General features: G+C 40.4%; 1 protein-coding gene across 5 annotated transcripts in view; it reads left to right on the top strand.

Annotated features, from left to right (window-relative positions):
• The window catches only part of slc25a16 (solute carrier family 25 member 16), a 54997-nt gene that overhangs the window by 33269 nt on the left and 5495 nt on the right, over nt 1–16233 (top strand). For 4 of the 5 annotated variants that reach the window (XM_072239112.1, XM_072239113.1, XM_072239114.1 and 1 more), the window contains 5 exons: nt 4071–4134; nt 6976–7097; nt 9559–9625; nt 10048–10210; nt 15214–15282. In XM_072239112.1, the coding sequence (XP_072095213.1) occupies nt 4071–4134; nt 6976–7097; nt 9559–9625; nt 10048–10210; nt 15214–15282 (485 nt within the window). Of the gene's footprint in view, nt 1–3732; nt 4135–6975; nt 7098–9558; nt 9626–10047; nt 10211–15213; nt 15283–16233 lie in introns of all 5 variants that reach the window. The other variant, XM_072239117.1, reaches the window with a different exon arrangement.

Raw genomic sequence — 16233 nt, 5'->3', positions numbered from 1 at the left:
GACCAGGAATTAATGTTGGGCTCTTGTTCTTTGTCATCTGCGTTAATGATTCAGATGGCAATATTGTTAAGTTTGCAGACGACAGCAAAGTTAGTGGTGTAGTGGACATTGAGCAAGGTTGTCTAAGATTACAGTGGGACCTGGATGAACTAAGGAACCAGGTTAACAACTGATAGATGACCAGAAGACATATCAGCAGAATTCGGCCATTTGGCCCATCAACTCTGCTCCATCACTCCATCATAGCTGATGTATTATCTCAACCCAATTCTTCTGCCTTCTTCCCGTAACCTTTGACAAGTACTCATGAACCTGTCAAACTCCACTTTAAATATACACAGTAACTTGGCCTCTATAGCCACATGTGGCAGTGAATTCCACAGATTCACCGTCCTCTGGCTGGAGAAGTTTTCTTAATTTCTGTGCTAAAGCTATTTCCTTCTATCCTGAGCTTAAGTGCTCTGGTTCTAGACTCGCCCATTATAGGAAACATCATCTCCACATTCCTTTCAATATTGAATAGGTTTCAATGAGATCCCCTCCCCCGTCATTTTCTAAACTTCAGCATGTACGGACCCAAAGCTATCAAACATTTCTCATATGTTAAGCCTTTCATTTGTGAGAACCTCCCCCGGACCGTCTCCAATCCAGCACATCTTTTCTTAGATAAGGGGCCTAAATCTGCTCAAAATACTTCAAGTGACCAATGCCTTATAAAGTCTCAGCCTTACATTCTTGCTTTTATATTCTAATCCTTTTGAAATGAATGTGAATGTTGTGTTTGCCTTCTTGACCACAAACTCAACCTGCAAGTGACTTGCACGTCCCTTTGCACCTCTGATTTTTGAATTTGCACTCTGTTTAGAAAATGGTCCATGTCTTTATTTCTTTTACCAAAGTGGATGGCTATACACTCCCTAAACTGTATTCCATCTGCTAGTTCTTTGCCCTAATCTGTCTAAGTCCTTCTGCAGACTTCCTGCTTTCTCAACACTTCTTGCCCCTCCACTTATCTTTTTATTCTCCACAAGCTTGGCCACAAAGCCATCAATTCCATCATCCAGATCATTGGCATATAATGTGAAAAGTTTTATTTTTCATAAATAAAACAAAACTTTTAACCAACACACTCAAAATGCTGGAGCATCTCAGCAGGCCAGAAAAAAAATTATTTTCATTTACACTGCCAGGTGTGGAGCACCATGGATACTGGCAGCCAACCAGAAAAGGCCTCTTTTATTCCCACCCTTTGCCTCCTGCTTGTCAGCCAATCTTCTGTCCATGCTGGTTTCTATCCTGCAATACCATAGGCTCTTATTTTTGTTTAGAAACCTCATGTGGGGCACCCTGTTAAAGATGACCTGAAAATTCAAGTACACAACATCAACTGGATCTCCTTTGTTTATCCTGCCTATTATTTCCTCAAATAATTTGAACAGGTTTGTCAGGCTGGATTTCCCCTTAAGGAAATCATGCTGACTTTGACCTATTTTATCTTGTGCCTCCAAGTACCCTGAAACCTCATTCTTAATAAATGACTCCTAACATCTTCCCAGTCAGGTGAACTGGCCTATAAATTCCTGTCATTTGCCTCCTTGCCTTTTTGAAGCATCCTCCCGAACCATTACAGAATCTAGTGATTCTTGAAAGATCATTACTAATACTTCCCACAATCTGTTCAGCTACCTCTTTCAGAACCCTGGGTCCATCTGGTGCAGGTGACTTGCCTTTCAGCTTACCAAGCACCTTCTCCTTAATAGTAGCAACTACACTCACCTCTGCCCTGTGACATTCTTGAATTGCTGGCAAACTGCTGGTCAGTGAAGATGCAAAATACTTATGAAATTTGTCTGCCATTTCTTTGTCCTGCATTACTACCTTTCCAGTGATCTGATACCATTACCTCTCATTTATTCTTTATATATCTGAAAAGATAAAATTTAAATTGGATAATTATATTGCATTTTGGTAAGTTAAAACAGAGCGGGGCTTAGGGTGGCAACACAGGCGGACAGGATGGTGACCTTTGGCATACTTGTCTTCATTTTTCAGGGTATAAAATACGATCTGTGATGTCATGTTGCAACTGTACAAGTCATTGATGAGACAGAGTTGGAGTGTTATGTGCAATTTGAACACCACGGAATAGAGAAGATGGGAAAGATTTAAAGGAACCTGAGGGGCAATTTTTCGTACCGAAAGCTGTGGGGCATAGGAGCAGAATTAGCCCATCTGGTCCATCGAATCTGCTTTGCCATTTCATCATGGTTGATCTGTTTCCCACTCAACCCCTATCTCTTGCCTTCTTCATGTAAGCTTTCACACCCTGACGAATCAAGAAACTATCAACCTCTGCCTTAAGTATACCCAATGACCTGGCCTCCACAGCCGCCTGTGCCAATGAATTCCACCAATTCACTATCCTCTGGCTAAAGAAATTCCTCCTCATCTCCTCTGTAAAGCGTTGTCCCTCTATTCTGAGGCTGTGCCCTCTGGTCCTCGACTCCCCCACCAAAGGAAAATCTTCTCCATATCTACTCTACCTAGGCCTTTCAACATTCAATAGGTTTCAGTGAGATCCCCCCACACTTCATTCTTCTAAATTCCAGCAAGTACGGGCCCAGAGCCATTAGTCGCTTCTCATACAATAAGCCTTCATTCCAGGAATCATTCTTAAAAATCTCCTCTAAACCTCCTCCAATGTCAGTATATCCTCTTTTTAAATAAGGGGTCCAAAACTGCTCACAATACTTCAAGTAAGGCCTCTTCAGTGCTTTATAAAGCCTTGGCATTACATCCATTACATTGCCAAAAGAAGCTGTGGAGTTTCAGTTCATGTTGCTCACCCCTCTATTCCCTGCCTGTTTATGTAGGTTGGTCTCTTAGGTGTTGCTGTTGTATCTGTTTCTACCACCTTTCCTAGAAGCATGTACCAGACACCTGTCATTCTGTGCAAGAAAGAAATATGCTTCACTCATCACATTTAAAATTCACCTGAAAGCTATGTTCTCTAATATCTGACATTTTCACCTTGGGGAAAAAGATTCCAACCATCTAATCTCTCCATTAATTTAATTTAAACCGTATATATTTTCTTTTCTTTCTTGACTAAATTCACCATCTCTCTCCTAATCCAAAATTCCCTTACCTTGCCATCCTTGCCCTTCCTTCTTACTGGAACATATCTGTCCTGTGTGCTTGCTTTTGACATTGAACACTCTCCACACGCCAGATGTAGACTTGCCCAAAACAGCTTTTCCCAATTAACTTCCTCTAGTTACCGTCTAATACTCTCATAATTTGTCCCGCTCCAATAGAATACCCTCCCACAATCTGCAAACTTAACTTAGTTCATAGCTATCTCAACACTTAAGGAGTTGCAATCACCTTCCTCCTGCTGCCTGGGGGAGTGGTTGAAGTTGAGTCACTGACCACATTTAAGTCTATAGATAAATACTTGAATCATTTAGGAGCAGAGGTCTATGGACCAAATGCTGGGTGATGGGGTTCATTTGGAAGGGTGCCCTATGATCAGCATGGTGAGTTGGGCTGAATGGCCTGTTTTGAAGCTGTATGATTCAATGATTGAGAAATGTCTAGGGCCATATTGTTTTGAACCTTTCAAATCTCTGCTCAAGATAGCTGAGATTTTATTGCTATTTAATGATCTTTGTTTTTTAATGTTGATTTTTATTTAAATATATTTGAATTTAAATTCCCTTTTATCTCCAGGTTAGTGGTCCTGGTCTCCACGTACTAGTCCAGTAATTAGTCACGATGCTGTGACACCTGCAGTACGGCAAGTCTTCCTGTAAACTGACAGCCTTCCACTTCATCAGATATTTCTCAGTTTGTTGGATATGGTGTTGTTATTCAGTGTTGGTTCTTTTGATATCTCAACAGTCACAAAGTACTGGGTATCTGATGGCACACAACACTTTTCAATGTATTTAATATTCATTTTGACTAAGAATGCCATGTTGCACTATTGCTTCAGTAATACATTTGGTAGAAATTGGGATGGGATTTGTATTTAAAATTATGAATAAACAGATCCTTGTTTTGTATAGATTTTGATCAGCAAACTAGGTATTGCTGGGCATGTTCACCGATTAATGGCTGGATCCATGGCAGGTATATATTTCCTTTTGAATTTCATATGTTAACTTCTGTAAAGAATGGTTCAGACATTTCCACAGATCTTGTTTCTAAATCTAGAAGTTTGAAATGAATATTTACATGAATCACATGGATCTGTTTTTAAATATTCTCAATTGGTAGGATGAAGGAATATGTGTCATCTTGAATCATCCCACCATTTGGATCAAAATTCATATCACTACAACACATTCTTTCATTGTCTCTATAATGTTTTAATTTCTTATTTTTTTAAGTTAGATATGACTAGGCAGGAGATTTTTATTGCTCATCCCTACTTGGGTTGGCCTTTTTGATGGTTGTGAGTTGAAGTAGTACTCAAAGTGCTGTGGTAAATGGAATGCTGGTATTCTGATCTGTGGAGAAAGAAGCAAAGGCATCATATTTCCAGGTTGATACAATCTCACGTATCTGTTTTCCTGATCTTGGACAATGAAAGAATAACATTAAATTTATGCGTCAGAATTATGTTATTTCGAGATGGGTTAAAGTACAGTTATTACTATTCTCCTTGTCATGAGTGATGGAATTTACAGTAATTGGCTGGTGCTGCTGAAAAAGTAATGGTGGGTTGCTGGGTTTCTGAATTGCACTTTGCAAACACTTGAGAACTCAGGTGAAGGGAGTGATTTAGTGTTATACGAGGCGCCACTCATAGAACATGGAACAGTGCAGCATAGTAACAGGTCCTTTGGCTCGCAGTGTAGTGACAAACTAATTAAATTAATAATCAAATGCTCAACTTAAATAATCGCTCTGCCTACACAATGTCCATATATTTCCATTTCATGCACATTCACTTGCCTATTTAAGAGCTTCTTTAATCCCCTATTGTATTTACCTCCATCATCATTCCAGGCAGCACATTCCAGATATTCACCACGCTATATAAAAATAATTGTCCTGCATACCTGCTTTGAACTTGCCTCTTAATGCATATCCTTTGGTACCAGATATCTCAACACTGGTGAAAAAAAGATACCATCTGTCGTCTCAATCTATTCCTCATAATCTTATAAACTTCTTTCTGATCTTCCCTCAGGCTCCACTGCTCCAGAGAAAACAACCCAAGTTTGTCTAACCTCTGTATAGGCATGCCCTCTAATCCAACCTCTGTATAGTACAGGCCCTCTAATCCAGGCAGCATCCCGTTAAACCTTTTCTGAACCCTCTCCAAATCGTCCACATCCTTCCTATAATGGGGTGGATGCAGTACTCCAGATGCAGCTTTATAAAAGCTACAACATAACTTCTTGACTTTGAACTGAACGCCTTGACTAATAAAGGCAAGCGTGTCATATGCCTTTTTTACCACATTGTCAGCCTGTGTATCCACTTTCAGGGAGCTATGAAATAGGACCCTAAGAACCCTGTGCTCATCAATACTGTAAAGGGTCTTGCCATTTGACCTCCCAAGGTACAACACTTCATATTTGACTGGGTTAAATTCCATCTGCCATTTCTTTGTCCCTAGCTACCACTGATTTATAACCCTAGTATCCTTTGCCAGTCTTCTCCATTATCCACAACAGCAGTAATCCTTCTATCATCTGCAAACATCATTAACCCACCATCTACATTTTTATCCAGGTCATTTAAATATGTCACATACAGCAAGGTCCCATTATGGATCCACATGGAACACCACTAGTCACAGACTTACTGCCAGGATAAATTCTGTTGATCACTACTCACTGTCTTTTATGGCCAAGCCAATTCACTGTGGATCCCTTGAATCTCAGTCTTTTGGATGAGCTTCCCAGAGGAAACATTACAAAAATCCATTTAGACAACATCCACAAATCAACTTTCATCAGTCACATTTCTCCTAAGTGATACTAGGCTGCCTGAAGTTTTGCTCCTCCTCAGCAGATTTTAATGTAATCTGTGACACTTCAGAATTATACTTTATTAAGTCTGGGTTGGTTTTGCAAATAATTCTTGGTGAGCTTTCAGATTGCAACTTGTTCTTTTCTTTGTATTCATTGATTGTTGGTTTATTGGCTATGCTTGATCCAGTTGCTCTCAAAAAGGTGTTGAGAGCTATCTCCTTAAATGATTATACTCCGTGTAGAGAAGATATTACTGGGCTTTTAAATGGAGAAATCTAGAATTTGGCCCAGTCACGATAAAGCTATATGTCTCCCAGCCAGGCAAATGATTTGTAAGGGCTCTTAGATGGAAGGGTGCTGTTCCAAAATGAATAAACCTTTGCTCTTCTTGGCAATGCACATTAAATACTTGGAAGGTGCGGGCAAATAAGTTTTGCTCTCTGATACTCATGGGGTTTGCGAGAATCAATGGTGCTTCACTGAAACATAAAAGATTATAAGGGAGATTGATTGGGTGAGGATGTTTTGATCTTGATGGTATGATTTCAGAATAATAGGTGATGGAGGATTTTTTGTCTCTGGGAGAGCCATGAATCTTTGGAATTCTGTACCCCAGAAAGCTGTGGAGATGGAATCAATGTTTTGAGTAGTTTATTGAAATGCAAGGCAGCTGAGAGGTGTGGGGAGAGAATAAGAAATGGTATTGAGGCCAAGATTAGATTAATCATGACCTTACTGAATGGTAGAGCAGGCCAATTAGCTGCTGGTATTCATATTCTTAAGTTAATACATATGGGCATTGAAGGTTAAAGTCTGACGGGAGATCAACTTATTTTACAGGTAGCTATTTTACAACAGAAAGCTGGATTTCACTTTATATGCAAATTGTTAATGCACTGCTATTGTTGACTATATCATGTTCTCACGTGTTGGTGTTTTACTGAGTTCTAGTGAATTATGAACAATAAATAGTGGTGTCTTACAGGGATTACTGCTGTAATATGCACTTATCCACTGGACATGATTCGAGCACGTCTGGCATTCCAGGTCAAAGGGGAGCACAAGTACACTGGAATCATTGATGCTTTCAGAGTTATTTATGCACAGGTGTGTGTTGAATGTTTTGGTCATACTACATAGGACTGGCTTAAGAACTTGTGATTGTGATAGTTCTTACTAACCGTAGCTTCAAGAATTAAGTGTATATTCATTCATATACTGTTTATACGTTAGTGCTTTTCAGTTGTTATGTGATTGATATAAAGAACATGTTTCCATCTTCCTGTGTAAAGTTCAGTTTAATGATAATAACTGAACTGAGTTTCGTCCGTGTTGTCTGCAGGATTTTTCACAGACTTCCCATTCCAAAAACTGCAATCTTGTTCTGTTGCTTCAGTTGTAAAGTATTGAAGTAGAAATGATAGAGTTTAAGAGATGATGGTTAATTCAGTACTTATATAGCAGTGTGGGATGCAGTTAAAACTTTCTGTGATCACATGTAATATCAGTTGGTGTGTTGTCTCTCAAGTGCCATGGTTCATGTTCAGTAGCATAGATAAAGTGAATATTGAAAGATATGGACTGATAAATGGGATTAATTTAGATTGGTACTTGATTGGAATGGATGTAGTGGGCTGGACACTAACAATATTAGAAATCTTGTATGAAATAATTTAAATCATATAAAGGAGCAGCACAATAATAGGTATTTTGGCCTGCAGTGTTTTGCTGTACTAATGAAAGAGTCATAGAGCTGTACAGCATGGATATAGACCCTTTGGTTCAGTAAGTCCCTGCTAACCACCTAGCTAGCCCTAATTTCATTTGATCAGCTCATATCCTTCCAGGTACCTATTAAACTATTTAAAAAATTATACTATCATACCTATCTCAACCAATTCCTCCAACAACTCTTTCCACATACTTGCCACCCTCTAAGAAAAGTTGTCCCTCAGGTCTCTTTTAAATCTTTTCCCTCTCACTCTAAATTTGAGCTGCCTAGTTTTAGATTTCTGTACCCTACAGAAAAGACTATTACTGTCCACCTTATCTACATTTCCCATAATTAAAAAAAAACGCCTATAATGTTGTCCCTAATTCTTTTACAATGTCTGGAATGGACAATGGCTTCACATAAGAAGCCAAGGAGTAATAGTAGATAGTTGGCTCTCTGACTGGAGGCGTGTAACGAGTGCTGTGCCACAGTGATCAGTACTGGGTCCATTGATTCTGTCAACTGCATCGACAATCTGGATGATAATGTGGTAAACTAGATCAGCAAATTTGCAGATAACACCAAGATTGGGGTTAGAGTGAACAGCGAGGAAGGCTGTCAAAGCTTGCAGTGGGATCTGGACCAGCTGGAAAAATGGTTTGAAAAGTGGCAGGTGGAGTTTAATGCAGACAAGTGTGAAGTGTTGCACTTTGGGAGGATAAACCAGGTTAGGGCTTGCGGTGAGCGGTTTGCCATTGAGGAATTCATACAGTCAGGTTGGAGGCTACTCTAGATTCAGGGTTTTTTAATGGCATTTGCAGTACACATTCTTTTATTTCTCTTTTAATATTTATATCTGTGCACTTGCTATGCTACTGTGACACTGTAATTTCCCTTGGGATCAATTAAGTATCTATCTATCTATGTCTTAGTGAACGGCAGGGCACTGAGGAGTGCATTAGAACAAAGGAATCTGGGAATATAGGTCCATAATTCATTGAAAGTGAAGGCACAGGTAGATAACATTGTGAAGAAAGCTTTTGGCACATTGGTCTTGCTAAATCAAAGTGTTGTGTACAGGAGATGGGATGTCGTGTTAAAGTTTTATAAGACATTGGTGAGGCCGAATTTGGAGTTTGTGTGCAATTTTGGTAATCCACCTACATGAAATATGTAAATAAGGTTGAACAAGTTTATAGAGAAAATTTACAAGGATGTTGGTGAGACTGAAGGACCCGAGTTATAAGGAAAGATTGAGTAGGTTAGGACCTTATTCCTTGGAATGTTGAAGATTGAGAGGAGATTTGATAGAAGTGTACAAAATTATAAGGGGGTATAGATAGGGTAAATGCAAGCAGGCTTTTTCCACTGAGGTTGGGTGGGACTACAATTAAAGGTCATGGGCTAAGAATGAAAGGTGAAAAGTTTAAGGGGAACATGAGACGAAGCTTCTTCACAGAGAGGATCGTGAGAGCGTGGAATGAGCTACCTACACAAGTGGTACATGCAAGCTCAATTTCAACGTTTAGAGAAGTTTGGATAGGCACATGGATGGTAGGTGGATGGAGGGCTATGGTCCGGGTGCCGGTCATTGGTTCTAGGCAGTTTAAATCCATTGGCATGGACTAGGTGGGCTGAAGGGCGTGTTTCTGTACTGTATTTTTCTATGACTATAACTATGACTATGAATTTAGCTCATTTTGTTGGATTTCTGGGAAATAGATGGCTTTACTGGCAGTCCCAAGAGTTAAACCTGTTAACACTCCCATAGGTGGTAACTCTTTGTAAAATGGTAGAAAGAACTTGCATTGTTATTTTATTAAAGTTTTGTTTTCTTTTCGCTTGCTTCTTAAGGAAGGAGGATTTCGAGGGTTTTATAGAGGCCTAACTCCTACTATCATTGGCATGGCTCCTTATGCAGGTAATCTATAGATCTGACGTAAATCTTTTCTCATTCAGCTTATATTTGGAAGGGTAAATAGTAGACTGGAAAGTAACTGGTAAATGAGTTATGATGAATTTGGTAAATACTCTCAAATTTTTAGAAAACAACAAGGCAACTAAAATAGCCATAAGGAGGGGAAAAGATGAAATATGAAGGTAAGCTAGCCAATAATATCTGAGAGGACACCAAAGGACTTTTTCAGATACACAAGGAGGACAAGAGAGGCGAGAGTAGATGTTGGACCAGTGGGAAATTACACTGGAGAGGTAGCAATGAGGGACAAGGAAATGGCAGACAAACTAAATAAGTATTTTGCATCAGTCTTCACTGATGATCAACAGCATTGTTGATCTTACTTATTCCTGTCATTTATTTTGTATTATTAATATCATTTACAGGAATTTCCTTCTTCACATTTGGCACGTTGAAGAGCATTGGACTCAGCCATGCCCCTGAGTTGCTAGGAAGACCTTCTTCTGACAATCCCAATGTTTTGGTATTAAAATCCCATGTGAATTTGGTGTGTGGTGGAACAGCAGGAGCGATTGCTCAAACAGTATCGTAAGTTTTCTTTGCATCTTCATAATCATGGCAAAAGAGGGTAGAGAAAGGTATCAACCTGTACCAAGGCAGTTTTATATAGAGAACATAGAAAAGTAAAAGGAACAGGCCACTCGGCCCACAGTGTTGTGCCAAACCAAGTAAGAAGCAAATCAAAAACATCCAACACTAATCCCTCCTAGTGCACAATGTACATATCCCTCCATCTTCCCTACATCCAAATGTTTCCTAAAAGCCATTGATGTATTTGCCTCTACCACTGTACCAGGCAGCGCATTCCAGACATCCACCACTCTGAGTAAAAACAATTATTATTCACATCCCCCTTGAGCCTACCCCCTCTTACCTTCAGTGTGTGCCCTCTGGTATTATACGTTTCATCCCTGGGAAACAGATACTCCCTGTCTACTCTATCTATGCCTCTCATAATCTTATAAACCTCTATCAGATTTCCCCTCAGCCTCTGGCGCTCCAGAGAAAACAACCCAAGTTTATCCAGCCTTTCATGATAGCACTTAAGTTCATTTAAAGTAGAAATACTGCACGATTGATAATTGTAGAATACTGAATACAGAACAGTACAGCAAAGGAATGCGGAATTCTGCCCTTGATATTGTGCTGATCAGCAAATGTGCAGATGACACCAAAGTTGAGGGAGTAGTGGACGGTGAGGAAGGCTATTGTGGCTTGCAGAAGGATCTGCATCAGCTGGAAAAATAGGCTGAAAAATGGCAGTATGAGTTTAATGCAGACAAGTGCAAGGTGTTGGTACGACCAGGGTAGGTCTTACACAGTGAACAGCAGGGCTCTAAGGAGTGTGTTAGAACAAAGGGATCTGGGAATACATGTACCTAATTCGTTGAAAGTGGCATCACAGGTAGAGAAGGTCATAGAGAAAGCTTTTGGCACATTGGCCTTCATAAGTCAATTTATTGAGTATGGAAGATGGGATATTATATTGAAGTTGTATAAGATGTTGGTGAGGCCTAATTTGGAGTATTGTGTGCAGTTTTGGTCACCTACCTACAGGATAGATGTAAACAAGGTTGAAAGAGTGTAGAGAAAATTTACAAGCAACACACACAAAATGCTGGAGGAACTCAGCAGGCCAGGTAGCATCTGTGGAAAAGAGTACAGTCGGGGTTTGGAGCTGAGACCCTTCATCAGAAAATTTATGAGGATGTTGCTGGCTCTGGAGCACCGGTGTTGTAAGGAAAGATTCTTTAGAACATAGACAATCGAGAGGAGACTTGATAAAGGATAATAAAATTATGTGTGGTATGGATAGGGTAAATGCAAACAGGCTTTTTCCACTGAGGTTGGTGAGATTACAACCGGAGGTCATGGATTAAGGGTGAAAGCTGAGAAATTTAAGGGAAATATGAGAGAAAACTTCTTCACTCAGAGGGTTGTGAGAGTGTGGAACAAGCTACCAGCACAAGTGGTCCATGTCAGCTGGATTTCAATGTTTAAGAGAAGTTTGGATAGGTATATAGACAGCTGGGCTATGGTCATGGAGCAGGTCGATGGGAATAGGCAGTTTAAATGGTTTCGGCATGGACTAGGTGGGCCTAAGGACCTGTTTATTGATGCAGATGGAGTGAGCCATTTGGGGAGAAGTTGGGGCCGGGGTAGAGGAGTTCTGATCATTCTGGGTGCCTAGAAGAAAAGTCAGGGCCAGGACAGAGGAGTTCGATGCCCTACCAACTGTCCTGGGTGCGAAGTTGTATAGCTCTGGGTGCCAAGCTGATTTAAAGAGCTTGAGAACAGCTTGGGCTGGGCGGCGAAATCTGGGCCTGGAGTGAGTTGCTGGGTGGTATGGTCCTGAGCTCTTCGCAATGGACGGGTCCCAGTGCGAGGCACAATCCACTGTTTAGACAATTTAAACCCTGACCCAGATGGGAGGCGAGAGCCTACTTCACTCGCTCTCCACAATGTTTACTCTTCTCTCCAGGGCTGGACCCTTTTGCTGCAGTGGTCCTCGGGTACAATGCGAGGTATGATCCATTGTTTGAACAATTTAAACACCGGCCCAGGTGGACTGAAAAGACAGGGTATCAGGATCTGAGGCGAGAGCAGATTTCACTTGCTCTCTGCAACGATCACTCCTCTCTCCATGGTGATGAGGCTATGAAGACAGCCCCAGCTGCTGTGCTTTGTACCCGCTAGTATGATGAACTGATAAGCGAGGCTTTGGGCCTACTCTGGGCTACTCCAGGGTTCAGATATAAGAAATCAATTTGGTTTGGAATGTTGTTGCTTGCTTTAATTACGTTTGTATTTGTATGATTTTTTTTTAAATCCCTTTCTCTTGTACATTGGGTGTTGGTCTTTTATTTTTATCTTTTTTAAATTAGGTTCTCTTGAGTTTCTTGCTTTGTGACTGCCTGTAAGCAAATATGTATGCATTCTTTGATCATAAATGTACTTCTGAATCTTTGAATGTAAAAAAGACTGTCCCCCACCCAATGGGCAGAAAAACAAACAAATCGTGCAAACAGTAAAAGTAAGCAAATAGCATTCAGAACTGAAGTTCACAAAAGTGAGTCCACATCTGCGAAGCCCGTCATCGCTGCAGTTAACCCAGGAGCCTGTTAGCTATAGGCCACAGTCTTATTCTGTGCACAGATAAATAAACCTCACAGGGCAGCGAGCTGAACATTGGCCCATCCCTCGCCTCTGGCCCCAACACACTGACCTTTTCAATTTGGCCTGCACTTAAATCAGCAAACCTCCGGTCATTCCTCTCTCTCAGACCTGGGCACAGGCCCCACTGCTTCGACTGGCTTGCCTCGGTTCTGCTGCATCGAATTGCCTCCGAGTCCACTCCAACAATAAGCAAACACTGGCTTCTTCCTGCTCTCGGACCTCGGCTGCACCACCCCAATTCGGCCCTTACTTGCTACTTCGCAACCGTCCTGCACCTTTGAGATTTCAGTTCACACTGCAGAAATGCCAGGTTGTACAGGCAGTTCAAAAGCTCAGCTCCAAAAGGGAAGTTACAGGTTATTGATTGCAGTAATCGTATCCAAGAAAAAGTGTGTTTAATACAGTAATTTATAATTTTGGGTTTTATTTTGTCTGCTACCAGCAAGTCATTGCTGTTCCACCAGCGCCATCTAAAACCTGACACCAGGGAGGCAACACACTTTCCTGGAGTCTTTGTGTATTATTATCCCATGTACTGATGTACAACAAAAAAATTTGGTTTTGCATGCCATCCATATAGATCATTACATTACTACAGAAATGTAGTTAACTGGAGCTGCAGCTGGACGGCCTTCAGCTCATATGTAGAATGCCGAGGTGATAGATTCAAGCTACAGGGAGGTAGTCACCCTAAAGTTGCAGGAGGCAGGAGGCTGAGTGATGGTCAGCAGAGAGAAAGGGAATATCGGTCAGTGCAGAGTGGCTGTCCCTCAATAATAAGTATGCCATTTTGGATATTGTTGTGGGTTGGGGGGGGGGGGAACAATTTACCAGGGGAAAGCTACAGTGACCAGGTCTCTGGCATTGAGCCCAGCTCTGCCTCAGAAGGGAAGGGAGGGGAGCGTTGTGAGTGAAGAAGACTGCAGTGGTATTAGAGGATTCAACTGATAAGAGGAGCAAACAGGAGATTCTGTAGATGTGAAAGAGTCACCCGGATGGTATGTTGCCTCTCACGTACCAGGATCAGGGATGACTTAAATCCGGTCCACGGAATTATAAAGGGGGAGAATAAGCAGCCAGAAGTTGTGGTACATATTGGTGCTATTGACATGGGTAGGAAAATGGATGAGGGAAGATAAAGGGTTAGGTGGAAAGCTGAAAAGAGGACCCCTAGTATAGTAATCTCTGAATTGCTGCCTGTGCCACATGCCACTGACGGTAAGAAAAGGATGATGTAGCAGATGAATACATGGCTGAGGAACTGGTGCAGGGGGCTGAGTTTCACATTTCTGTCACATTGGGATCTATTCTGACTATATAAAAAGGGGGGGGGGAAGTTACATCTGAATGGAGGGAACCAATATCCTTGCAGGCAGGTTTGCTAGAGGCCGTTGGGGTGGGTATAAACAAATTTGGCAAAACGATGGGAACCAGAGTGATATGGCAGAGGATGGAGAAGTTGGTATACAGGTAGATGCAGTGTGTAGTGAAACTATGAAGAAGGATAGGCAGGTGATTGGGTAAAATGGCAGTCAATGGAATGGGTTAAAGTGTGTGTTTAAACTTAAGTATTTGGTGGAGTGGGTTCAACTGTTTGGAAGGTAAAGTAAATGGGAAGGAGACTACAGGAGAGGTTACAAAAGTCCCTAGAATAAAAAAAACAATAAAAAGGTTTATAAAAGGATAATAATTTAACTTACAGTAAAATGAAGGCAATATTGAAAGGTTTGATTAGGATGCTTAAGATAAAGGAATCCTTAGGAGACAGTAACCATGATAGAATTCACCCAGCAGTTTGAGAGGGAAAAGCTAAAATCGGATGTATTATTATTAAAGTGGATCAAAGGGGGCTACAGAGGCACAAGAGAGGAGCAGGCCAAAACTGATTGGAAGGGAACACTACCAGGGGTGACAGCAGAACAGCAATATCTGAAGATTTGGGAACAATTTGGATGGTGCAGGTTAGATTCATTCCTGAGAAGTATTCTGAAGGGAGGATGAGGCAACTGTGGCTGACAAGGTAAGTCAAGACAGCATAAAAGCAAAAGAGAGCATATAATATAGCAAAAATTAGTGGGAAGTTAGAGGATTGGAAAGCTTTTTAGGACCAACAGAGGGCAACTAAAACAGCAATAAGGAGAGAAAAGATTAAATATGAAGGCAAGTTAGCTGATATATAAAAGAGTTTCTTCAGATATATAAAGAGAAAAAGAAGTGAGAGTGTACTGTAAAACAGGCTAACCACTACAGTGCCACTTGATATTGTATGTAGGTTATAAAACTATATACTAGTTATTTCTTACATAATCAACAGAACTATTTGTTGCTGTAACTAGGAATGTATGTGTTTGTAGGTATCCACTGGATGTGGCTCGACGGCGAATGCAGTTAGGCTCCATTTTGACTGAGGCTGAAAAATATGTGTAAGTGCCTTTGTACTAACATTAAAAAAAGATGCTTTAGGTAACAGCAGGAAAATAGAAATTCATGTTTTTCCTCTCTGCACTGTTGTAAGATGATCTTAACAAAGTTGAAGTACATCCAATTCATTGGCTGAATGCTATAATGAATAGTTTTAATGTCTATTGACATTGAAAAATATTACACCAAAGTACAAAAAAATTGCTAGACAGGATTTCCTTAAAAATTGTGTATTTTCAAGCTATGCTTTATATGTAAAGAATGATTTTGTATCACTTGGAAGCATTTATATCTCTGTAACATATAGCTAGTTTTAGAGCTCAGGCAAATTATAAAGATGCCTGCCTTCTTGAGAACACCCAATATCGCATTTTCAATATGAGAAAGGATTGTTTGATTTAGTGGCTTTTATCTTAATGTAACTTCTAAATGTGTTTCTAAATTATAGTATGTAAAATATAACTGAATATGCTTATTTCATTGTAACACCTAACCCTGTTTAATTAAACTCAACTGTATCATATAGTTGCTTACCCTTTTCAAAACATACAATTTTTCTTTTGCAAGATGAAGAAGCATTTCTTGATTCAATAGCCTTTAACTTAATGTATTTGAGAACAAAATACCACAGCACAGGAATAGACCCTTCAGCTCCAGATGTTGTACCAAACTAATTAGCATCATACTAAACTAATCTGTATTCCCTACCCAATATCTGTATTCCTGATACTCTGCAGATTCTTCTGCCTAAGAGCATTTTAATCACCTCTATTGTATTATTCTCCACCACCTCTCTTAGAGGCTCATTTCAGGCACCCACCACAACTCTCATTTCCTTTAAACTTGCCCCTCTCACTGTAAATACATGTCCCCTAGTATTAAACATTTTGACCCTGAGAAAAAGGCTGTCGGCTGTCTATCTATTCCTCTCAAAATCTTATAAGATCCAAGTA

Source organism: Mobula birostris, chromosome 21 (genome assembly GCF_030028105.1).
Source record: "Mobula birostris isolate sMobBir1 chromosome 21, sMobBir1.hap1, whole genome shotgun sequence".
Classification (NCBI taxonomy): domain Eukaryota; kingdom Metazoa; phylum Chordata; class Chondrichthyes; order Myliobatiformes; family Myliobatidae; genus Mobula; species Mobula birostris.
This window is presented reverse-complemented; position numbering and strand designations above follow the sequence as displayed.